We start from the raw sequence: 26483 nt of genomic DNA, 5'->3' as shown, positions 1-26483 counted from the left end.
GCTCCTGCCTGGGGGAGGTGTTAGCATCTCCACCCAGTGCAGGCTTTGTTACTGGCCTCAGAGTGACAAAGGCACTCTCCCCATGGGGCCAGCAACATGTCTCGGTTGTGGCAGGCTGCTGGAACCAGTCAGCCTACACAGGTAGTCGGTTAAGTTTCAGGGGGCACCTCTAAGGTGCCCTCTGGGGTGTATTTTACAATAAAATGTACACTGGCATCAGTGTGCATTTATTGTGCTGAGAAGTTTGATACCAAACTTCCCAGTTTTCAGTGTAGCCATTATGGTGCTGTGGAGTTCGTGTAAAACAGACTCCCAGACCATATACTCTTATGGCTACCCTGCACTTACAATGTCTAAGGTTTGGCTTAGACACTGTAGGGGCATAGTGCTCATGCACTGGTGCCCTCACCTATGGTATAGTGCACCCTGCCTTAGGGCTGTAAGGCCTGCTAGAGGGGTGACTTATCTATACTTGCATAGGCAGTGAGAGGCTGGCATGGCACCCTGAGGGGAGTGCCATGTCGACTTACTCATTTTGTTCTCACCAGCACACACAAGCTGGCAAGCAGTGTGTCTGTGCTGAGTGAGGGGTCTCCAGGGTGGCATAAGACATGCTGCAGCCCTTAGAGACCTTCCCTGGCATCAGGGCCCTTGGTACCAGAGGTACCAGTTACAAGGGGCTTACCTGGATGCCAGGGTGTGCCAATTGTGGATACAAAAGTACAGGTTAGGGAAAGAACACTGGTGCTGGGGCCTGGTTAGCAGGCCTCAGCACACTTTCAATTCAAAACATAGCATCAGCAAAGGCAAAAAGTCGGGGGGTAACCATGCCAAGAAGGCATTTCCTTACACACTTGGAATACAGTAAACAATTTGTTCGCCTGGCCAGCCCTTGGAGTTACATTGGATAGTGAAATAGTTGAGGTTATGGGCATAGATATATGCACATTATCTTCAGCTTCATGAGTGTACAATGCAATGCACAGTGGGGGCCAAAAGTAGAACATTTTTTCTGTAACCTGAATGTGTTCACTCAAGTGCGTAATTCCTCATTTTGAAGTTGTTCATGTGAAAAAGGTTTGTGATTCAAGGAGTGAGCGAGGGAGACAATGATGTTTGCTTTCTTCCTGTGGTGGTATTCAGAAGATGCTTCTGGCTCAAGATACTAGTTTGAGGGGCATCTCTCTTTGAGAGGAGTGCTGCTGTTTTCGATTTGTGTCTCAGCGGCGGAAGAGACTGGGAGAGGCCGGAAGTGATGTCAGCGTCTGCTCCTGGTGCTATGGGTCCAGCCTGCTGCAGAGGAGGAAGGACCCGCCGTCTGTCTGTGCAGTTATCTTCAGACCCTCACAGACCACCCCCTCAGACCCCAAATCTGCTTTGAGGCCCCAGGAGGCGGCTATTTTCCACAGCACCTGTACCCACTTGACCATATCAACAAACGCTATAAAGCGCGTGGGGGCACTTCGCAGCGCGGGCGAAGGCTGGGCCAAGATGGGCCCGTCTTAACCCAGCAGAGGCTGGGCTGGGCCCATACTCTTTAGACTTTATCAGTTTGATGCACATATTGGGGTTATTGTGGTCGTAGGCAATTTTAGATCTTGGTAGCCTTTTCCCTAGTGATCTGTGGCATAATGGGGAAAAGGAACGTGACCACAAGCTCCATGTCCACTACGCAACCTCATTCCTGGTCCTCCATTGATAACTTTCTGGTACGCACAGTGGATTTGGTTTCTAATGAAATTAAGTTGGCAGAGCGCCACCTTTCTTTAGTGGCAGAGGATATTGAATCTAGGCTCCCTAGCAAGCCCTTGAGCCCTGCTGCCATATGCAACATTGGCTCTGCAAAAAATACGTTGCATGATACTCAGCCCCTGACCCTTGTTACTCAAATCCCTTGTGTGGACCTGGAATGGGTGGTTTCGGATAACATAGTTGTGGATGTAGGTGTGAGTACTGTTGATTGTTCCGGTGTGCCAGATGTTTTGTGTGGCTCCTTTGACTCCAGCCCATTACCAAAAAGTCGAAGGTGGATTGCTAAATCAAAAATTAAATCTGCCTCAAAGTCACAGCACTTGACTCAAGATAGTCTCATTAGTTCTGTGCCTTCACCCCCCCCATATGTTGACCCTTGGGCCTTGCTGAAGATTTGGTTCAATGATTTATTGAACTGTAAGCTGCAACTAATCCATACTCGATTAGCAACACTAGACTCTAGTTTGAGTAATTTAGTCTCAATGTCGATGAAGAACCCCCTGCAAGTACGGTCAGTAGCATCTCAGTCAAGGGCCCTCGATTTGCCCCTCTGTTAGAGGGATGGTTTTGAGACCTAACCATCTTACTAGAGTAGCCACACTAACCTCTACAGGCTTACAGAATGGGGGTAGAGAAGGTAGCTCAATTAACCAGCTTGCCACTCTTCCTGTAAATTCACACACACAGGAGCTTAATCTTCAATTGCAGTACTCCATTCCTTGGTAGCCAGCATGAACAACAGCAGGCTGTCCACCCCACTACCAGGTTATAATTCTGCCACCAGCCTCTTGCCCATATGTGGTCATTCTGGATAATGTCCCTAAGCTTCAAGGCCCCATAAAGGGATCTACCTCAGCCCTTAAAAACTAAGTTTTTTTTTTTTGTTGGTTAAATCCAAATGTAAGCTGTAAGTGGGACCTTTTTAAAGAGATCCTGTTTGTCAGTCGGGTGGGTGGTATAGGCTCAGTGAGGAGACAATCACTTGGAGACCTCGTGATTGTCAACTTCCGAAATCCGAATGTTGCCAGGGAAATTTTAGCGCTGGCTGATGCCCGTATGGTGAGGCTGAAACCGATTTTAGAATTCCACTGTTGGGTTATTTTTATAAACATCTAGCCCCCACGAGAGATGCTCGGAACACTGAGAACACCCAGACTTTCCATCAAGCCCCTTTCTGGGGCTCAGGGAGCCGCTCCTTCCAAGCCACCTTCCACTTAGCAATCACTACTCAGTTTTGAGTAAACTGGGAGAGGTGGATTGACTACCATTGGCAGCCCAAATTGAGCGAAGTAGAACTACCGGGGAGGGGAATTTGGGGGAGAAGGGACATGTTGTCAGCAAGCAGATTGTATCTGAAGTTAATCCATCTGTAAATGTTCCAGGGGAACTGGCTGCTTTGCCATCCAAGAAGTGTCCAGCAACTGATAAAACTCAACACTGGAAACTCCTTATTTGGAATGTGTCCGGTTTGGCTTCAAAGTTAGAGGTCGAGGGTTGGCGGCTATTTATATCAAATTTTGATATTCTCTTTATGCAGGAAACCTGGGCTGTTACAGAATTGGTTATTGGTGGATACACTAGCTTTAGTAAGTTTGCTACCCCCTCACCTTCAGGTCGCGCTAAAGGGGGTAAGGTCAGTCTTGGTTACAAGGTCTTACCAATAATAATGGATTCAGATGGAATTCAAGCGTTTGAAGTTCATTGGGGTGGCAAGTTAAGAATTTATCTGGTGAATTACTACAACAATAACTTTGCATCTACTAACAACTTTTCCTTTCTTGACCTCTCTCTAGCTATCAGTTGTGTCGCTGATGGGCTCACGCGAGTGACTGGCCCTTTAATATACTTTTGGCAGGGGATTTCAATGCTAAACGGAGAGATATATCCACCTCAGTGGATTCCCCCTTCGATTCCCTCTAGTAGGGAAGTGGATCAAACGGGGCTGAACCCGAAGGGACGGCACCTGTATGCCCTCCTTCTGGCGCACGACTTGGTTAGCCCCAAATCCTGCCCATATATCGCAGTGGCACCAGCTTTTATTGGCAGCTCCACAATTGTTTACATATTCGTTTCCCAGAACCTCTTATCCCTGACCAATGGGCTCGAAGTGATTCCCTCAGTTTGCAGTGACCATAACCCCTTGGCGATTCAACTTAAAGTGCCCTCCCAGACTAAACCTAGAGAACTTGGTCCCAGACTAAAACTAGGGACAAAGGACAATGATAGGAAGGTAGTTTGGCGCTTGGCAAATCTGGTGTTTATTATGGACCAGGTGGAATCCCCCCTCCCCATCACTGCAAACATTAAGTCAAATAAGCAGTGTGGACCCTGCCATTTGCCTAAAAGGTTTTGCTGAGCTCACGTCTTATATTAGGGAACTCATGAGTAGACCAATTAAAAATGTCCCTTTGACTGGCTGCCCGTGGTTTGATAGATCATGTAGGGTAGCCAGTGCCTCTCTGCACCAGGCGCTCAGCCAAAATCCTAGAGACAAAGCCACTGTCATTGCTTGTAGAAAGGCATATACCCAGGCGGTAAAACAGCAGAAGGCTGAAGTTAAGATAGAGCAGTGGGAAAATGTAATAGAAGCCTCTAAAAAGGAGGACTCCCAGACTTTTTGGAGGGTAGCCCGGGCTGGCCTCTCAGATGGTAAACTGCCAGAAGCAATTACATTGCATATCCCCCCTGATGCTTGGGTTGATAATTTTTCAGGAATCTTTGGGGATAACGAGGTAAGGTGTCATTCTGTACAGACAACTTTGCCCTTGAGCCCTGGCTCCCTCTTTTTAGAGAGTGAGGTCCTAAAGGCGATTCGTGATAGTCTCCCAAATAAGGCCCCCGGTCCGGATGGGATCTTGATGGACCTTTTCATAAAATACCCAGAGTTTTGGGCCCTTTTGTTTACCAGGATTTTTAGTATGGTGTGCAGGGTTGGACCTCCTATATCATGGCAAACTTCTGTAGTCCTTCCAATTTAAAAAAAAAAGGCAATACTGTAGACCTTCAGGGTTAACAGCCAATCTTGCTGCTTGACTCCTCAAAATTAATGGGGAGGGTGGTTTTGGAACATTTGATCTCTTGGGTGCAGGAGAAAAAAAATCTTTCTTGGTCCCAATATGGTTTCAGGAAAGGTCTGGGCACTGTTGAGCAGTGCCTGAACCTTTACCTTCATAAGGCCAGGCACAAGTATGTGAAAGGTGGGTCCATTAACTTGGCCTTTATGGACTTGTCTAGCGCTTCTGATTATGTTAATAGGGAAAAGCTCTGGGCAATTCATCTAAACGTGGGTGTTGATGAAGGCCTAGTAGATCTCTTGAAACTCCTTATCAGGGCCAGGGGTACAAAAATAAGGTATCGGTTGAATGGCGAGACCACCTCCCATTTTGGTGCGAGTCAGGGTGTTCACCAGGGGTGTGTCCTAGCCCCCATTCTATTTCTTTTATACATGAATGACCTAGAGAAAACCTTGCTTTCTACAGGAGCTGATATGCCCCGCATACACAATAATGCCATTCCAGCCCTACTGTATGCGGATGATGCAGTCTTACTGGCGAGGGCTGCAAACGGGCTCAAACTGCTAGTGGATAGTTTTGTTGAGTTCATGAAAAATTTAGACCTTGAAACCAACAGCTCGAAGACCTTTGTAATGGTTTGTGGTCCTAAAAATACCAAGACGTGCCCTATGTGGATAGGAGAACGAACTTTAACAAAAGTAGGTTCCTTCTCAGATCTGGCGCTAGAATTTGGCGAAACATGTATGTAGGAAGTTGGCTCTGTATGTACTATTTCAAAGTAAGGAATAGTATGCACAGAGTCCAAGGGTTCCCCTTAGAGGTAAGATAGTGGCAAAAAGAGATAATACTAATGCTCTATTTTGTGGTAGTGTGGTCGAGCAGTAGGCTTATCAAAGGAGTAGTGTTAAGCACTTGTTGTACACACACAAGCAATAAATGAGGAACACACACTCAGAGACAATTCCAGGCCAATAGGTTTTTGTATAGAAAAATATATTTTCTTAGTTTATTTTAAGAACCACAGGTTCAAATTTTACATGTAATACTTTGAATGAAAGGTATTGCAGGTAGGTACTTTAGGAACTTTGAAAAATCAAAATAGCATATACAGTCCTCACATAAATCACATATAGCTATTTTAAAAATACAGTGCAATTTTCAACAGTTCCTGGGGGGAGTAAGAGTTTGTTAGTTTTTGCAGGTAAGTAAACCACCTACGGGGTTCAAGTTTGGGTCCAAGGTAGCCTACCGTTGGGGGTTCAGAGCAACCCCAAAGTTACCACACCAGCGGTTCGGGGTGGGTCAGGTGCAGAGTTCAAAGTGGTGCCCAAAACGCTTAGGCTTCAGTGGAGAAGGGGGTGCCCTGGTTCCAGTCTGCTAGCAGGTAAGTACCCGCGTCTTCGGAGGGCAGACCAGGGGGGTTTTGTGGGGCACCGGGGTGGGGGGCACAAGTTAGCACAGAAAGTACACCCTCGGCAGCACAGGGGCGGCCGGGTGCAGTGTGCCAACACGCGTCTGGTTTCCAATGTAAATCAATGCGAGACCAAGGGGTCTCTTCAGCGATGCAGGCAAGGGCGGGGGCTCCTCGGGGTAGCCACCAGCTGGGCAAGGGAGAGGGCCTCCTGGGGGTCACTCCTGCACTGGAGTTCCGATCTTTCAGGTCCTTGGGGGCTGCGGGTGCAGGGTCTTTTCCAGGCATCGGGATCTGGGAGTCAGGCAGTCGCGGTCAGGGGGAGCCTCGTGAGGTACTGGGTTTTTCAGAACCGGTACTGATCCGGTAACCCAGCGGTGCCAGGGTACACCCAAAGACCTCGGGTACTTTCCTGATTCAGACTACAGAAACTCAGAGTCTTCTAGGTGAAGTCAAAGATCGAATTTATTGGCTGCAGCCAAGTAACAAGCGTCCTAGAAGTACAACAGCACGGTTTGTATGTTCTCAGGAGACTGAGTTTCAATGCAAAGTCAGGTTTCCTTATATACAGTTTTTTAAGCTTCAGGCAAACATTCTTGACATTTTGGTTGGTCATTCACATGTTTTCACTACAAAGGAAAAAACAGTGTCATGATGAAACCTCATATTTCATGTCATCCAACCCATAATAAATTACCCGGCAAGGTTTAGTATTTTACATCAGATAAATGTGGACCCCCAATAAAAACGGGCACCTCCCCCTCGTAAAGTAAGAATAAGAAAAGAGCAGGTGCAGGTGTGAGCAAGATTAGGCAGGGTGTGTGAGCGATAATAAGGGTTTTATGGCATGGTGTGCCTTGATGCTATCTGATTCGGCCACTGGGAGAGGGACTGACCAAACAGGTTTGGCCTGAGGCAATGGTTCCAGCTTGCCCAGGTCAGAGAAAAGTCAATCAAGGTGTATGTGTCCTTGGAATCAAATCTGACTGTATTATTAAAATGGCTGCTGTGTATAAAATGGGAGCCACGAGTGCAGGACGAAAATGGCGATTTCGAGGTGAAAACGCTGCTGGAATTGAGCGAAAATGCTCATGCTTAGTGTACTAGTCATTATCGGTTTTTTGATACTAAAATCGTACTGCTGTGGCAAAGTAAATTACATGGGTCCAGAATTTTTAGAACCACAAACCCTCCTTTTGCCCTTACATAGGCAATAAACCTATTCTCATGCTAATCTGAGTCCAGGTCTATTTTTATAAGGCCATGGAGATGTTGCTGGAGCAAAATTCTCGTACTTGGTAACTCTCTCTGGACAGGTCTCCTCGAACATGAAGTAGCACAAAAGGCCACATATGGCAGGACAAAATAAGGAATACCTCTATCTGCAGTAGGTGGCATAAGATCACACACCCAACAATTAGTTCACTAATAACTAGTGTTGATGCAGAAGCTGTACAAAAGAATTGCTTACGAATTCTGATCTTCTAACCTGCTCATGTTCAGGAAAAGGGTGAAAAGAGTGCAAAGAAACAATAGTAGGAAAAGACATAGGTTGGGAAGTGGGTGCAGAAGTCAATTGAGTAGAGAAAAACAATCCCACCCATAAATGACAACGTCATGTTTAAAAGACACTAGAAAACACGTTATTAAGAACATATAGACAACGGGAGAAAGTAGTGACCACTATTACAAATGAAATAATAATTTTTCACAACCCTAACCAAAAAGCAAATCCTAAAATTATCTAGTAACATTTTTAGGGCTCCTCTGCATTTCAGTAATTTTTGTATGTTAAGGTGGAACAGTGGTGACTCTCATCAATGCTCTAAGGTGAAAAGGGGGTACTCTTTCCACAGAAAATGGACTTTATTCTGCTTTTACTAAACAGAATAGTACTTTAAAACAATGGCAGCAAAACAATCAGTCTCCTAACACCTAAATGTAAATTAGCACTTGTATAGCGCACTACTCACCCGTTAGGGTCTCAAGGCGCTGTACTCATACCGCTATGGAACCCCTCCTGGCTTTTCCCTGTGAGGCGCCCACTGCTGAGCACCCCCAGGGTGAAGCCAGGCATCCAAGCGCTGTTGGGGCCATTGTGGAGATTAAGCAAGCTATTGCCCAGAGTTGCAGAGTGGGACCCATGAATTAGATTAGGCACCGAGGCGAGAATTATCTGGTCAAGGGGAATTGAGCCCAAGACCTGCCGAAGCGGGACTTGAACCCTGGTCTTGAGCCAGATCTCTGCTTCAGGGTCTGCCGCTCTAACCATTGAGCCACACTTCTCCACTAACACCTAGTCTATACAATCACACGGAAACCTCTTGTGAAACCAACTATGCCCAGAGTCCGTTCAAAAAGCCTCTCTGGCAGGCTTCTATTGTCCATCAAATTTTCTTTTGTTGTTTTCTTTCGCATGGGCCTCTCAATTCAGGCCTCTTCGTGAGAAAAGTACTGCTTAGTTGGAGTGCCCTCCTGGCAAACACCCACAGCTCACTCGAAAATCTCAATGTCTTAAAGCAATGCACCAGTGTCTCTCCTCTGTGGCAGACACTACAAACAATGTGCTCTTCATTGATCAAGGGCACAAATCATCTCGTGCAGACCAAAGCACCATTAATTGGGAAATAGCTCAAGCTCAGCAGCACTTTCAGACTCCAACACTCATTATTTAGTGTCAGAGGACGCTCAAGCTGCTCTTTCATGGGCACCACAATATAGTGCCTTTTTCCAAACTTGAAATCTCCGGTGCACTGCCCTTCTTCCGTTGGAGCAAAGAAAAGGGGGGGTGTGGCCAAAACTCAGGCCAAGGGGCTCAAGGTATTGCACACTGTCAGAGGTTACCAGCACATGACAGGTAGAGAAATGAAACCTCAAAACAGCTCCGCCATCAACAACAGGAATCCTTCTCTTTAGCTCCTTTACACTAAAACTTTGGCTCTGCGATGTCCAACGCCGTCTGATTGAGCAAGTACGATACCATGCGCTGGCGATCGCTGTCCAGCTTTGCTGCTTTCTGGGTGCTGAGACTGTAGGGCCAAGATGTCCGTATAATGAGGCATTTTTCTCTCCTGTGAAATGTTTCCTCTGGCCACCTGGAACTCATGTGAGTCTCTTGGTGGGGTGGGGTGGGTTTAGAGCCCCAGGAATATTTGCTTATCAACATGGTTTCTTTTGGAAACCACAAATCTGACAATGTAGTGAATTAAGAAGATATGATCCTGCTACACTTTTGGATCCTCAGATCTTTTTAGTGGGCCCGTGGATCCCCTGTGATGCAGGATTTTTTTTTTAAAGTCTAGGTTCTGCGGTTACATTATACAGTATAAAAAAGTCAGAGCTGTATAACACCTTGAGCATGGTTTTAAAAACAATTTAAACCGAGAATTCCCCCCAAATTACAACCGGCTTCCCCAACATGTTGCTTGTGAACTACTGGTAGGCCTTCAGCTAACTCTAAATACTTCTCCTTTGTGCAGCCAAGCCTACTAGATTAGTCACTTTTGCTTGGCTGACTTAATATATTGATAACATTATTGAAAAGTGTGTATTCGAGGCAAGAACTTGTGTGTTTTCTCAGCTTATTAGCTAATGTTTGGACAATAATGGCTGAAATTCCAAAATATTTATATCTGCTTGATAAATCACGTGGCATTGTGAAGACTTACTTTTATTACTGTATGATTTGTGGCCATCAGATTGGCCCCAAAGGTGTTAAAGCATGAGGTCACCTTTCTGAGGGTGAGAGAAAGATTACTTGCCTTCTTCTGGAGTTGAACTGTGACTTTCAGTAGCCAGCAGGACTCCACATCCTAGCTGCCCGGGAGGAAGCGGGAAGAGCATTTGTGTGTGGAGCTGCTGCATTTCCTGTCCTCTTAAAGGGTGCGATTGTAGCTTCACCATGTTATTTTATGGCTGTAGCTTGCTCTATTTGCCCGATGCAGCCTTTCTAGCTGAAGAAAGGTAGTCATCCTTCACACTTGTGATAACAGGTGCAGTTCCACTGACTGGAGGACGTCTCCCTTATTCCAAGTATTTGAACCATCTTTCTATCCCCTATGTTTCTGGGAATGATGCCAGTTTAAGCTGCAGTCACGCAGAATACTGAACTGATCATTTTCCAGTTGGGGTTGGTGCCACCGGTGACTGCGCTGTGTTCCTTTGGCAAAGGAGAATCTAGACTGCAACGAATAGATCCAGAGTTATGCATCATTAAAGGAAAGGTCTCACTTGGAATTAAATTGTGAGAGCGCACTGTTATTTCCGTTAGCCCCCCTGAAAGTAGACGTATGAGATGGGTTCTTGACCAGTCAGGCCTGTTGCCAGCTGGCTTGTTACATCAGATATGTACATAGTTTATACAGGCTCCAACTCCACATTACCCATCATTTATTCAGTCTGAAAAGGGGTTGTCTGGCATTTGTTCGAGAGGAACAGGTTGGTGCCAGATTTTCAGGATTCCTACTGACTGGGTAAATTACTCCAATTAAAAAGATTATCTCTACATTTCTTCCCGTATGGAAAGCCGCAATCTTGGTCCTGGAATTGGTTTCTTTTTGGCTAATGTTTGACAACCATAAAATGGGTATAAAACAATATCATCTCTGCGTAACAGGTTGCAGATGTAAAGGCCATGGCTTTTCAGAATTGGTGCTGCTTGACCTTAATACTCCTTTCACTGTTGATCAAAAAGTAGAATTCAATCTTGATTTTGAGACTGAAGAATACTGTTATGTTCCCGGCCTTCTTCAAGTAACTAAAAATTGAAGTATTGGCTCAGATTAACATTTATTGTCTGTAACCAAAAGAGGAGCTAGATTAAGCTTTAGGCTTGGATACCCTTCAAAAACAGCGTGAAGAAGCATTGTTGCCATACCACCCAATACTTTCCCTTAAGTCCCTAAGATCTGACAGACACAAATTCTGGAAAGTTGTTAATGCAACATCCTCTTGGTTCCAGATATCCTGGAATCATAGACTATTTAGTTTTAGAATGAAAGTGACAAAATCTTCGTCTTTTAAAACTTGATAGCAGCCCATGCGTTCCAAGTGCAAATTATGGCATGTTTCTTTGGGTGGGTTTCCTACTCCTCGACTCTGTTGGGGGAGATTTGACTTCACCCTAGAGCTTGTCACTAATTTATCACTTACAAATTAACTGAAGCAGTCGATACCCAGACTCTTTGTGCAGTGTGTCACATGTGATGTAGTTCCTGGCGAGTTCTTCCTTTGCCTACTTCCAAAGTTATTCTAACATTAGTGTAAATCTGTAGCTCCTTCTCACCTTGGCCTGACATCTTCCTTTGGCATCATGTGATGATCTATAATGCTTGTTGAGACTATTCCTTTGAGCACCACTGCCATTTTGACTGTCTAGTTCAGGAGATTTAGATTTCTCAGGCATAATTTTAGTCACCCCCAAGTCCCCCAGTCCGTACATATCTTTCCTACCACAGATAAAATCAGCTATTTATGGAGACACCCATGTCACTATAGCTGTATCATTGAACTGCCCCCAACATTTCTTGCATCCCTAAATTCAGTGATTTCAATCATTTAAATCAAGTTGTTTTAAATAGGATGGGCTCGCTGGAGCCAAGTTGTGTTGCCCCAGTTCAAAACATCACTATTACCTCTGGTTGTATACTATGGATAGTAAGATATTCTGTAGGCTAGCCCTGATTCTTTGTTTGACCCCCCCACATGTTCCAGTCTAGGGTGGTATAACTGAGAGTGTAATACAGTCCCTATTTAATAATTGCTTTCCCAGTCAGTACTCTGGGACACAATGATGTTAAGCTCTTGCCCAGCCTGCAGCCCTCACAAGAAGATTTATTTCCCTATTCTGGACAGTGGTCTTAAGTCCTGCTCTGCATTTTCAACTATAAATACTACGTGTTTGTTGCATTTACCAATTCTAAGTAACATCCACATGCACCCTATTACATTCAGTGTAAATGCCAATGTGTTTTGTGGGCGAGGAGCTTTTTCTAAATGCAGTGGTTATGTTAGCAGGGTTTTGAAACAAAATACTTTGATTTAACAGATATGGACCTTACCTTGGTTGATTATCATTTTTGGGAGATAGTAAGGCTCCTCAGTGCTTTCTCCCCCTCCCCTCCCCTCCTTTTCTTAAGTTATATGTTTAAACCTCCATGAGGTCAAAACTTGTGGAAAAGAAATCTTTATGGAGTACAAAATGTGTAGAGACTGACTCAATCATTTTCTTTTTAGAACCATATATAGAGCCCCTAAGCCTCTTGTTTGAGTTCATACTAAGTTAGGAAGCCATTTGCTTCCACCATTCATTTCTCCATAGCCTGGTAAACGGACAGTAGTCCTTCTGTGCTGTGCCACAATGTATATTTTGGGTGTACCACTGGTCGTATATGTCTGTAAATATGCTAATCACCTGCCATTTATGCCTAAAACTATGCTGAGGCAAATGCAGAACATAGTGCAACTCCAGTATAGTCAATGATTTGAAATCTCTGGGGCACCCCATACATTGTAGTGAAGAATGTACAAGATCAAGGGAGACTGTCACTGTGACCTACAATTAAGACTTTTGTTTCTTCACCTGATACAATTGAGAACCATTGTGAATATTCAAGTGTTCGCAGCACATTGAGACTTGAGAATGCGCAACACATTTGTGCACTGCAAAGACTGCATACTGTAGGGCAAAGCATGTAATTTTCTGTTGCATGTGATATGTTAAAGAGACATCATACTTCATTTGAAGATCAGAGGTATTGGTTTCATATAGTCTAATTGACAGCTGTCCCCTCTTTTTTTATTTATTTTTATTTGTATGTATACATGATTGGGGGGGTTGAAACAAAAATGCTGTTGGTATGAAGTCAGTGTTCTTATTTCTTTGCCTAATTGTAGCCTACCTTTTTCACACTTGTCTTTTGTCTTAACTGTCTTTTCCATTGTTCCCATCTCTTTTACTATTTTTATCACCCCTTTCTTTGGTCATTTCTCACTCCTCCTTTTTTTGTTTTGTTTTTTGTTTTTGCTATTTTCTCTCCATGATCTTATTTACTCATCTTACTCTTTGTTCTCTTTTCCCACATTCCTTCACTCTTTTAGGAGATACTCCACCAAGTTCTCATGAGAAGGCGATCCTGCAGTGGTTGTTTGGCTGCCCTTTTGATTCTCATGATATTTCCAGCTCCTCATTCCTTATGCCAGAACCTTCAGATCTTCTGGTGGAGATTGGACCCAGGTAATTGTTGGAGACAGGTGATTTGCTCTTGTATACTGCAAACAAAAGTTCCTAAAGAGGTGTGGAGAAAATAGAGAAGGGGTCTTCAAGAAATTATAATTTGTCAGAGATTGGTACAAACTATAATATCTGAGTTTCATGTTAGTCTTAAAGCAGATGTACAAACATTAGCTGGCTGCTTTACACTGATGTTCTTTTATTTACATATCTTTGGTTGTGTATCAATTTGGCAGGGTTGATGAATTACATATGTGGCTGAAATTAAAGTGAATTATTGTTGAGAAATTCTAAAAGTGTGGGCCAAGGACTTAAATGAGGGGGGTGAGGATTGTATGCCAACGAGTGGTCATGTGTTACTTAGACTGGCCCAGGATGTTTAGCTTGTCTGCAAGGTATGATGGCTAATGGGTGAAGTTTTGTTTGTGTGCCTTTCACAAGGATTTTCATACAGCATAGTCTAAGTGTAGTAGTGCTACTTTCCCATATTCAAACTCTGGTGGCTTCATTTTGCTGTGGTTGCAGTTTCCAAATAACTCTTTCCTTGATGCCTCTGAAGACAAATTTAGAATAGCCCGTTTAATACCATTTTGGTGCTGGAGTGGTGAGTGATTCAGATTATTATTGTTGGTTTTATATTGTTCAGTCATACTGCTTGATGACTGTCAGTGCTAATCTGTGTAAACACAGAGGTCCAAGCTAACTCCAGCAATAGAAAATGTGGTTGATACAACAAGCAAAGCCCTGTACAGCAAGGTAGTGGGCTTGGTCATGTACTGCAGCCTTCATTTGCACTGTGATTATGTAGATTCTTAGACATTGCCAGCAGTAGAAAAATAATTCAAACCATACAACCTTCCCATAGCGATAGCTATGAGGCACATAGAAGCCATAACTGATTTTTTGCTTCTTCTTATTGATGATGTGTAACACATTCTAACCATTTGATGTCTTTCAACTGCTCGTGCATGCCGTTTTGGGTTTTCGTCTTCTGCTCTTTGCCTAGCGGGGTATTCTGACATCACTGATATATGCTCTGATTACACTTCAGACAAGCATCTCTATACAGTCCATTTGCATGTTGGAAGATATTTGGGCAGTGAATTTAGGAAGTCTGGTGAAAGTAACCCAAAATACCTGCTTAAAAAAGATTATTGCGAGTCCTCAAAGGACTATTCCCTCGGTTATAGATTGGTTGCTTGATAGCTGGGTCTGAATTATTTTAAGGGTCAGTTTGAGATTAAACTATTACTTTTCTGAAATTATGGATAATTGAAATTCCATATTCTGACGTACAAGATTTAATTTAATTTGTATTTGCTGAATGTGCACTGGTACTTCCAAAGTCAAGGTATGCTTCAAAGTCATTAGAAACCTTAGGAGAGATCCATGGAACATGTCTCTTTCCCCTCCTGAATTCAAGTGAACATTAACCTAGATGTTCTTCAGTGTGAGATTGGAAAGATAACTTAACCTGCGGGCACACACTCTGTATTTAAATATCTTTGCTTCTCTATAGTTGCTATTTGAGAAACCAATTTGGATCTCTTTCCTTATTCTGATTATAACATGGTAGTAACTAAAGCAAGAACAAAAAACAGTGCTAAGACGTTTGCAGAGCCCGAATCAGAGTTCTGAGACTTTCTAACTGTAGGGCTCATAATAGACAGTTGAGTCAAATCAAGCAACTGCATTAATGTTTGGGGCAAAGGTAAGTTGTTTAGCAAGAGAGTTGTGTGTAACATTTGAGTGGCTTTATTTGCAGCAAGTTCATATACAGACACCTACAGAAGAGCTCTTCGGAACTACCGCCAAGACTCAGAACCACGAAGCGCTAAGCACTCACTGAATGGATCCCAAACAGCTCTAATACCTCCAAGGAAATCTTCCCTATAGTGTAGGAATTCATGTCCCATGCCGCCAGCTACATGACCATTACCCCTTCACAGGACCTCTGCACTCAGCTGTCCCACTACTTCACAAACAAAATTAAATCCATTTAAAGCAACTTTGCATCTCAACCAGACCCGTGCTATCAAACACTCCGATGACAGACACCCGGGAAACCAACCCGAACTCCTGGCCAAGCTTCACCCCCTTGGAAACTGCCAACAAGACTCTCTTCGTCCACTAGGGAACTCTACATGTCCACGATCATGAACTGGATGAATAGTCACTGCCCAAAACTCAACACTGACAAGGCAGAAGTGGTCCTGTTCGGAAATGTTACCTCTCCCTGGTGGCCCTCACAGCTAGGATCAAGTCCCAGCCCATCCAACTCTGCCAAGAACCTGGGAATCACGATTGACAATCCAATCTTGTTGTTCAGCCAAGCCAACATGATCACATCCACCTGTTCCTACACCCTTAAACTCAAGAAAGTCTTCAGAGGGCTCACTTAATGGTCTGTCGCACAAGCCCTAATCACCAGCAATTGGACTACGTGTACCCCTCTATCAGTATCACCGCTCATTTTACAAAGAGGTTCAAAGTTATGTAGAACGCACCAGTTAGTAGATATAGTTAGGACCTAGTTTTCATAGAAAAAGCATTTGCCTATATCTTTGGCACAGTTTGAAGAATCTTCATGAAATTATCCAAAAAAAAGTGTGCCCAAGAATCTTGTGGTGCATGGGACGTTTTGGGGCGATCTCTAAAGCTGGGGCAGAGAAAAAGGGGATGGGGCAAAAAAAAATTGCATTTCGATTTTAATTCCCATAGAGATTTTAGACATGACTAGCCCAAACTGCTGGACAGAATTACACCGGATTTGACAGGAAGGTAGCTACAGGCTCTGAAAGAGTGATTTTTGTTATTTCTGTGTAACTCCGTTCAGTAGGTTTTGAAATATTTTTATTAAAAAAACACATTTGCATATCTGGAGGCCCAAAGGCTTCGCGAATGCACCCAGTCTCGTGCAGAGACCTTATTGGCTGCCAGCACTTTAACCAGGAAACTGAACCCTCCCGCCCCCTCCCCCTCCCAGCTTCAAAGTATTCTCAAATTGTGGCGTGATTTAAAAAAACAATCAAAGGAGGGGGTACATGCCCCATAACCCCCTCCTCTCTGCCCCCCTTTCCTAGGGCTTTCTCGAACTCTGGGAACCACCACCTCCCTTGAGCTTAAACCTGATAGGTGGTTCCCTGGGCCCCTCGGACCCAGGGACTGCCAGCTCCCCTGGACAAATTTCATAAGATGGAGGAGGGCTGTTTGACCACCTTCTTGGAACCATAGATGACCCTTGGGACCACCACCCCCACCCCCCAGGGCCAGCTCCTGCTACCTCCCAAGGTGCCCACCCTCAAAAGGTAGCTGTTTGCTTTTGCTTACCAGGAGCTGACTTGTTAGCATGCACAGCTCCTGCCAAGCAAAAGCAAACATAACTCTGCTTTCAGCTTGCTGAAAGCTGAGTTTTATGCTCTTTCCGTGCATGCTAACAAGCGTGCAGGAAAAGAGATGAAAACATTTCTCCTGCAAGCAGTGAGCTTAAAAAAAAATAGCTCCCTGGAGACAAGAGCCAGGATCTAGGTGGGACCACGGGGCCTTGAGGCTCTCTCCATGGTTCGTTCTCCCCCTCTCTGTATCGCTCTCCCGGATGGAAGACAGAGGAGATTGTTATTTCAATGGTCTCCCCATACAATGACTTCAAAATGTCACACTAGCAAGCTGTTTGGTTGGAATGTTACATTTAAGTTTTGGTGCACAATAGAGTCACCTCTGGCCTTCAGGTAAAGCTATTGAGTGTCACTCAGTAGGTTGAAGGTACAAATCCTGGTATCTCACGGCAGTGTGTCTGTTTATTTACTCGTGTTATGAATGTTAAACGTTCCTAGTGATGGAACATTTACTTCTTTTTCTCATCACCATCTTTGGATTGAATATCATAGAGATGTCTGGACACTGCGTAGTAAGGACTCACTTGCGGCATAGTGGTTAAGTTTTCAGACCCTTACACAGAAGGTTGAGGGTTCCATTCTAGGTGTGTAATTTGTCATTTCCCAGCTTAAATTCTTTTCAACTTCAAATATTTAACGTACGTACAGAAAGGTGATCTCACTCATTGTAGTTGTCACATACATTTTTGTTCAATTTTTCATAACATTTCTCGTTCTAAGTGGTTTGGGGTTGGGTGGTTGTACGGAGTTGGCTGCAGGCCCTGTGTCCAACCCGTGGCGCGGAGTTGGGTGGTTATAAAGGTTTGGCTGCAAGGACTGGCCACAGGCCAGGCCCTGCGGCCAACCCCCGCCATGCACGGCCAAAGGCTGTGTGTGGCGCAGGGTTGGGTGGTTTTAGGGGAATGGCTGCTAAAAAAAAAAAAAAAAAAAAAAAAAAAAAAAAAAAAAAACATAGAAATTCACTGAAAACAATAAAGGTTACAGGGATGTTATAGTTAGGAAATATGATTAAAAAAAAACATAAACATTCACTTAAAAGACCAAAGGTTATGGGTACATTATAGTTAGGCTTATTTGTTAAATGTGCAAAACCATGGCAATTTACCCTCACCATGTACTGCTAATTACCTCACATATAGCAACACTCATGAAATCTTTGATGACATCATTGATTATATCAAAGTAATATTTGCAGTAAAACTATTAAGGAGAAACCTGTTCATGGTGAGAATTTCCATTTCCTAACTAACGTCTCTGTAACCATTGTTTTTTTCAGTGTGGATATATATATATATATATATATATTTATTTGCTGAATTATATATATATATATATATATATATATATCTTAACATTTGCATCAGTCTTGAACACCAACCTCACATCTCTGTTCGGCCAGCCTTCTTTTCCCCGTGCATCCACCAACCCAGAGCTGGGGGCCGTGTCTTTACCTATTTGGTTGGCAAAGCCTGGACCGATCTCCCTCACCGCATTAGGGCAACCAGCTCGATCTTAGAATTTGGCATGAAACTGAAAAATGGCTCTGCATCTCTTTCTGTAGGCGTCAGGATACCCTCCTGGTTGATATGCGCTATTCAAATAAGTATGACCTAACGAAATTTGGCATAACTAGTTGAGAGGAAGTTAGACAATCCTTTGAGATTTTGTGTTTCTGGATATTTCTGTTTTTTAAAGAACAGTTTCATACTGTTGTGTTACTAGGCCAAATATGCTAACATATTCTTAGGACGGGAAAGCCCCTGCATGGTATATAAACAAAATAACTCCTCTTCATACCAGAATACATGTGTCTCTGGTATCCTGCTTTTATTTTGGCCGTGGCATCAAGCTCATCTACCATGTGTGCAGAGACCTAGTCCTGTCCCAGGCTGTAGAAGTGCCAGATCTTGCCCTGTGACCACGAGGTGTGATCCGGGTTGACATGGCACATCAAGACCATAGAAATGTATTATCTGTCTTCCTATGGCTGGAGGGTGATGATTCATACTCTGAAACAGTAGGATGCACACAGCCTACCTATAAATATTTCAAGAAGGTTGGGTTAGCAAGGGTCTCACCTATTTGCTTAGCAATGATCTGTCCATTTCGTGTTCCGGTTGAAGTGTATCTAGGTCTAATGTGGGTCTGTTTACTGCTGTCAAAGCAGGGTATGTGCTCATTTGTTCCCTAAGGCTAAGTGAGATGGTGTAGTGAATTTTGGATCTCACTTTAAGCTTACTTTCATAACTTTCTATTATGGCTAGCTATGACACCATCTTACTTTGTTTCAGTAGGTGTATTCTGTTCTGAGAGGCGATACATCTGGAGCTGCAGAATTAAAGTGTGACATTCTGTTCTGAAATAAAATTCTAGCATCTGCCTTGCAGTCATTTCGGTCTGTTTTGTTATCCTTATTTTAAACAATCTCTTCTGTCCTACGATCATGGCAGATTGAACTTCTCCACTGCTGCATCAACCAATGCCGTGTCTATTTGTCAAGCTGTCGGCCTCAGCAATGTGGATCGAATTGAGTGCTCACAAAGGTACCTGATCAAGGTGAGTTTGGGGTGAGGGGAGTGTGAATCAGGACAAGACCTTGACTTTAACAATCTGTGGGCTATTCTTGGAAGAATTTTACTAGCCTCTGGAATAGGCGCTTGTGCCCAAGACTCTTTTTGAAAAGTTCTATATCATCTTTTATTAAACTTTTATAAGACACACCACTGATCTCTATATCTTAAATTCTGTTCACCCTTGATCTTGGCTGTCTCTGTGCTTAAATAGGCCTCAATTTCTTAATTGTCTAATGCACTTTAACTTAAATGTTTGCGGGCCCATTCACCTAAAGTAATCATGACCGTACTTCTCATGATTTGGATTAAAGAATGCGCTCTTGAAGTGTCAGTAGAGGGAACAAGCTCATTTAGTTCAAGCACTTGAGCAGCAACCGAGAGAGAAGAGGCGGGAAGGGAGACAACTAAGGTAAACACAGACGCAAAGTAGATTATGTGTGTCGAAGCAGTGAAATGGTGGCTATGCCTATGGAGAATAGCAAAAAGAGTTTCTCATTTGGAGTTCACAACTTGTGAATGGCGTTGACTGTTGCAATTAATTATGTAATTGGAGGTCGACAAAAGGATGCATTCTGTAAGTGGGCTCGAGAGTGCTAGGTTTTAGGGGGTTAAAATACTGTTCTGTAACGTTGTGATCAAACTGTTCGACTTGTTCCATCCTCTGACATTCTTATTTTGCATTTTCTTTCTTGCCAGTGTCAGAATCGTCCATCTATATTAGAGGAGGAAGCAATTGTGGCTCCCCTCTATGACCGCATGACAGAGTGTCGCTATGACCAGCCCATTGAGAGCTTCAACATTACAGCAAGTCCTGAGAAGGTATTTGAGGTGGATGTGCTGGGTCAAGGCCGTGCAGCCCTGGAGAAGGCAAACAAGGATCTTGGTAAGAAACCATGTGCCCCAGGGGTGGTTTGACTTAGTGGGTAAAGGGATGAGCTTTTGGGCTCTCATGCAAATGGCAGAAATAGTTTGCTGTGATGACTTGGTTTACATGAGTGGTGTGTCACCCATGTACAAGATATTGGCTGGTCCTGGAATGAGGCTGGGCTTTGTGGTGGGGCGCAAGTTAGGATCAGTTTATTGTGGTGGAATTCCTCTGGATTGAGTTGAATCTAGATGTCTGCAGATAAGATAGAGTTCAAGATCACAGGGTGTAGGTGTACAGACTTAGCTCATCAAAATAAAACCAATCAGTTGATTTGGCTGCTTTTCTGCTTTATCAGAACCAAGCGTTGAACTTCAAATCATGTTCCTTTTGACCCATGCTACCTCAGGGCTTTGTTATTCAAAAGTATGTTTGCAGCCGATGATGTTAAATGTTGCGGGAACTACTCTTTAAAAACATCTGAATGCTCTGATATACATTCTGTTAAGGCCCAGTCATAGACTTATCATGTTGCTTCTCCTTCTGTTCGTGCCTTCTTCCCACTGTTCTTACACCTTCTCTTCCTCGTGCCCTCATCTCATTGTGGTGTAATCTCTCTGTCTTCATTCCTCCGCTCTGTCCTTTGTCCCAGTATGACTTTACACAATGTTCTTAGAATTTTATCCACCTTCTTTCTAGGCTGTCAGTTTCCCTTTTTCCATCCACCCTTGTTATATTTTTTTACATTTAAACCTTGTATTCCCTTATTTTGCTCCTCTTTACTTAAGTCTTCTTACCCCTACCCCTCACACACATTTTTCCTTCTTCACAGGCCATTCACCCACACACATTCCCTTTTCCCTGCATCTCTTCTGTTTTAGCATCAGTATCGATTTAGCCACAAGGTCTAAATTGTTGTCTTGGTGGTACCAGAAAGCATACACTTGTATCTGTTTTAGCAGTGTAACCAAATACGCCACAAATCAAAATCAAATCAAATCAAAAACATTTATAAAGCGCGCTACTCACCCGTGAGGGTCTCAAGGCGCTAGGGGGAGGGGGTTACTGCTGCTCGAAGAGCCAGGTTTTGAGCTGCCTCCGGAATGCAGGGTGGTCCTGGGTGGTCCAGAGGTTGGCGGGAAGGGAGTTCCATGTCTTGGCTGCCAGGTAGGAGAAGGATTTCCCACCTGCTATGGTGCGGTGGATGCGAGGGACGGCGGCGAGTGCGAGGTTGGCGGAACGAAGTTGACTGGTGGGCGTGTAGAAACTGAGGCGATGGTTGAGGTATTCGGGTCCCTTGTTGTGGAGGGCTTTGTGTGCGTGGGTGAGGAGCCGGAAGGTGATCCTTTTGTTGACGGGAAGCCAGTGCAGGTGTCTCAGGTGGGCGGAGATGTGGCTGTTGCGGGGTATGTCGAGGACTAGGCGGGCGGAGGCGTTTTGTATTCGCTGCAGACGTTTTTGTAGTTTAGTGGTGGTTCCCACAGAGCTTTTGGTGCTATTTAATGCACATATATTGCCTGAACCACCCCCTCATGATTGGATGAACTTATTGAAACATTGCAAATTAGCTGTGCAGGGAGACAGAAATGCTGTTTGGCTGATAGCTTTTCCTTTCTGGAGACAGTTTATAATTCATCATAATGAATATTTTTTCAAATATTAGTTAAATATTTCGACTAGTAGAGTACATTAGAACCCGATTAGGCTGATGGAAGTGAAGACTCATAAATGCTTACAATTTTGACAATAAGATATTATTGGTGATATTGTATGCCTATGTAGATAAACATGATTGCAAGTAGTTGTCTGTTAAATTGTTGTTCACATTTTACCAGACATTAATTAACAGACACATTATACCCTTTGAGCATTCTAAGATGGCTGTCAAATTTAGTCACAGATTGTTTTGATGACTGAAGTTTTAGTCCTGTTGGTGATTTCTGCTTTGCAATTTCCTCCAGTGCTGCAGTGACTCAGTCCATGTTCTGGACTCTTTGCAGCTGATGCAGAGAAATGAGAGGCAAGCCAGGAACAGAGGAGAAAATGGTCAATCCTAGGGGTCAGTACAGAGCATGAGGAACCGGAAAGTAAATGCTCTGTCTTTGTGGAGTGTATGAACTCTGACAGTTCTCTCTGACTTTGAGTACCATCAGACTCTAAGTGAATAACTGCAGATCACTGGGAGAAATCCTTCTCCATCTTTGCTCCTAGAATATGTCTACACACAACAGGCTTACAGTTAAGAACAAATCTGACGTGCTATCTGTGAGAGACCTCTTTAATCCACTCTTTGCTCAGGTAACAGACTTCTGTAGTTTATTGCAGGTTCTCTTTTTTTTTTTTCCTGTGCAGGGAGACTTCATCTTTAAGGGGCACGGGAGCACACTTCTTCCATACTAGAACAAATTACTCCCCGATGCATTAGTAGTGCATTTCTGATAGAGGCGTCTAGCCGCAGATTCCTCACCTTTTGAATATTCCCCAGGACTTCGACTGGATCCAGAAACTTTTCAATCAGTACCTCCACCCTCTGGAAGGTGGCATCTGTGGCTCCCCACTGATATTATTACACTGTGTAAGGTACAAGGGTCTATATAGGCTTCACTCCTGTGTGCTGATATGAATTCCTTTCTGCACTGTCAGAGTCTGTTCCAGAGAGCCCTTTGTATCTTTCAGCGACATTGTACTTCAACTTTTTTCCAGTGTGCAAGGAATGTCACCCCCTAAAACTACAGGTTTCAAGCCCTGTAGTGACTGGCAAACAAATGTCTGACAGATCCCCACCAGGTATTCTTGTGGTGTCTGTGGTCGAACTGCAATGCCAAGGCCTGCACAGTTAGGCATCAAGGAACCCAAAGGCCATCAGGGAGCGTGAAGCGAAACTCTTACGTCGAGAAAAATTAAAAGACTCTGTGTCTGGGCCACTCCACGTTGCGGTCCATGTTTAAAGTTTGTTCCTGTTCTCAGAATTGTCGAGCCACTCAAGAGGCTGGTCTTTGTCAAACTTCAAGTCTTCAGGTGAATCTTTAAAAAAAAAAAAAAAAAAACTCCACAAGAAGATGGTTCTCTTCAGCATTGAGTTGCCACCAATTCGACTATGACCAAAGTCATTCCCAAATCCATCTGAGGCAGCGCTTCCTCCATTGCACATTCCAGCTCCTCAAGGGAGGCAGCACTTAGAATTGACCAAATAGGGAGTGCAGACACCTATGACCGGAGTGGAGAGTTCGCTGAGTTTAACAATGATGACAAGTGGGGCTTGAGGAGGCTAGTGACCTCGATACCTCTCCAGAGACAGCCCTTTTTTCTCATCCTGGGGCTGCCACAGAAGAATCTGCTTCCTTTGCTATGGTTATTCTTAGGGTGGCCGAAGTCCTCGCTCTCCACCATGGAGGTACAAACTAATTTGCTTAGTGACGTCCTTCAACCTGGGTAGACTTCTGCTGTGCCCACCCCCGCCCCTCCTCCCCCCGGCCACTCCCCTCCCGTGTAGTGAGGCACTGATGGACACTTTATTAGGGGCCTGGGCCAAACATTGCTCTGGACCCCCATCAACCCACTAATTGCTGGGCACCATCGTACTGCTCTGGGCAACCCTCTTTTCCTCACCCGAAAGCCTTGTGGGTCAGGCTTCCATGAGTCAGTCTAATCTGAACAGGTTTCCCACCACTCCTCCTTACTGAGAATCTAAATGTATGGAAAAATTTGACAAGAGGGTCTTTTACTCCACTGGCCTGGCGCTCATCTCTGTCAACACCAGTTGCTTGTTAGGCCTTAACTCCCATGCCCTTTGGGATTCGGTGCCACAACTCCTGGTGTGCTAGACGGCCTTCGCCCTGTCCTTGCCCAGGGTATTAAGGATAGTCGTAATGCAGCCAAGTTCACAATTTGTTGTGGCTTGGACACCACTGATTCCATTGGGTGAGCTATTGGCACCAGTGTTGCCATTTGCTGACATGCATGGCTGCAATCTACAGGATTCTCTGGCAGCGTCCGGTCATCCCTGATGGACATGCCTTTTGATGGAAGGCACCTGTTTAGGGACAAGGCTGATGGTTCTCTCGAACAATTTAAAGAGTACTGCTACCGTTTGCTGGGCCTCTCTGCCCCTCCTTGCCAACCATATTAGTTCCAATGATCCTGTCGCATATTATTCTAATGAGACTGCTGGATTTTGAGCGGCAGAATTGCCTGCGGTGTGAGAGACTGAGTCTGACCCACTACGGGTGGACCCTGTCGCCCCAATCCGGGTTTTGCTCCGGCTGACTAGCAGTGCCTCATCTCTACCCAAGGGTAGGGATGATTTGGCAGCCGAGCGCATGACATAATTGATTTCTCAGGGAAACCGTGGTCACTCAGGTCTCACCCGTTTCACTCAGTTACAGTAGTTACAGTAGTTACAGTAGATTTTAATGAAGCAACTGCATCTTAGGTAGCAAAGCATGTGCTGCAATAACCAGGATGATACAGCATGACCAGATTAGAATGGTGACAAGGAGAGTAAAGCATAGAAATAACACTACCATATTGTCACTAGAGTCAATAGACTAATTCCTACCAAGGCTATAATAGAGCACAGCGTGTTAAGCTCTAATTCTGCCCTTCAGGTTCCTCTGGGAAGACATCATCCCCCATACCTGAGCAAAGGCCTGAAGTCTGCATAAGCAGCTGTAGCTAAGTGTTCAGCAATCAGCATACAGTCGTGGTTCTCTGGCTGGAATCTCCCTCTAAATTGTGAGGGACAGGGAAGTGTTTTTATAATAAAACAGCTGATGTTCTGGGAAAATGTCCCTATGTAAGGGTGTGTGTTTTTCTATGAATGTCAGAGCCAGAACTTGTACCACGTTCAGTGGCAACCTATCTTACTGAAGCCTTGAAAGAAGCACAGAGTGAGCAGGAATGTCTTGTTTGGGAACATAGTGCTGGCCTAGGCAAAAACAGCTAGATAGAGAGAAATAAAACAAAACCGCAAAAGTGGCTATTGTAAGAATAATAAAATGAAGCTGAATAAAATATATCTACGTTAAAGTACACAGCGGCAGGCCTAGTATGCTAAAATAATGTGCATGGAGCTATAACTAAAATGGCTACACAACACTCCTTTCGTGCTTTTGGAGGAGGCATCCCTTACTACAAGCCTGTCTGCGTCCTCAGGGGCCCCAGGTGTATTTCAGTTGAGGAACCCACGCAGCCAAGGCCAGCGTGCTGCCCAGCCTACCCCTTGCTAAATCTCTTTAATGTGCCCTTGATGGAGCACAGCTACCTGGTGGGAGGCAGAATACAGTGATTAATCCTGGGTTGGCAAGTGATCACTTGGGACAGGTGGGTCCTGCAGATACTTAGCAGAGGGTCTGTTCTCAAAACTCCTTTCTTCCTCGCCGCACCTTCCATAACCCTGTCTGCCCTGCAATGATAGATTGGGCATCGTCTCTCCATTTTGCAACAGGAAGTGCAAGTCTTTTTAGCCAAAGGGGCTGTTGAGAGGGTGTCAAAGCCAGAAGTGATAAATGGTTGATATTCCTTTTACTTTCTGGTGCCCAAGAAGGATGAAGGTCTTCCGCCCATATTAGAAATGTGCCCTCTCAAAGCCTTCCTCTGGAAGGAGAAGTGCAAGATTGTTCAATCTGACCTTGGTCTTGTCAGTCCTCAACTTCAGAGACTAGGAAATGGCAATGGAACTGCAGGACACCTATTTTCATATTCCTTTCTTGCCGGGCCATCCACACTACCTGCGATTCGTGGTGGGGCAGGCACATTCCCAGTTCGCTATTCTCCCGTTTGGTCTCACCAGTCCACTTGGGTGTTCACGAAAGTGGCGCCAGCTCATCTTCAGAAGTCTGAGGTTCAAGTTTTCCCCTACTTGACGAATGGCTGAAATCAGGCTCACATCCGGCAGTAGTCCTCGACTTCCAACTACGGGGAACTTCCCATCTTCTTTGGCGTTCACTGTCAACATGTCAAAGTCACACATGACTCCTTCTCTTACATTCCCCTTCATCCGAGCCATTCTGGACCTGGTTTGATTTTGTGTCTTTCTCCTTGGAAAGAGTCCAGGACATTCAGGCTATGATCCTAATTGTTCAGCCTTGGCTTTGGATTTTAGTGATGTTGACTCTGAGGCTGTTGGGACTGAAGGCCTCCTACTGGTTGAACACGCCAGGTGGCACATGCGGGCTCTGCAGTGTTATCTGAAGTTCCAGTGAGCCTAACATCAAGGGGACCTCTCCAACCATGTTCAGATT

General features: G+C 44.4%; 1 protein-coding gene across 2 annotated transcripts in view; it reads left to right on the top strand.

The window, feature by feature from the left end:
• The window catches only part of PFAS (phosphoribosylformylglycinamidine synthase), a 546904-nt gene that overhangs the window by 32293 nt on the left and 488128 nt on the right, over positions 1-26483 (top strand). For both annotated transcript variants that reach the window (XM_069244293.1, XM_069244295.1), the window contains 3 exons: positions 13276-13411; positions 19254-19359; positions 20073-20259. In XM_069244293.1, coding sequence (XP_069100394.1) covers positions 13276-13411; positions 19254-19359; positions 20073-20259 — 429 coding nt within the window. The remainder of the gene's footprint in view (positions 1-13275; positions 13412-19253; positions 19360-20072; positions 20260-26483) is intronic.

Source organism: Pleurodeles waltl, chromosome 7, assembly GCF_031143425.1.
Source record: "Pleurodeles waltl isolate 20211129_DDA chromosome 7, aPleWal1.hap1.20221129, whole genome shotgun sequence".
In the NCBI taxonomy this organism is placed as follows: domain Eukaryota; kingdom Metazoa; phylum Chordata; class Amphibia; order Caudata; family Salamandridae; genus Pleurodeles; species Pleurodeles waltl.
Note: the sequence above shows the minus strand (reverse complement) of the source record. Positions and strands in the feature narration are given on the sequence as shown.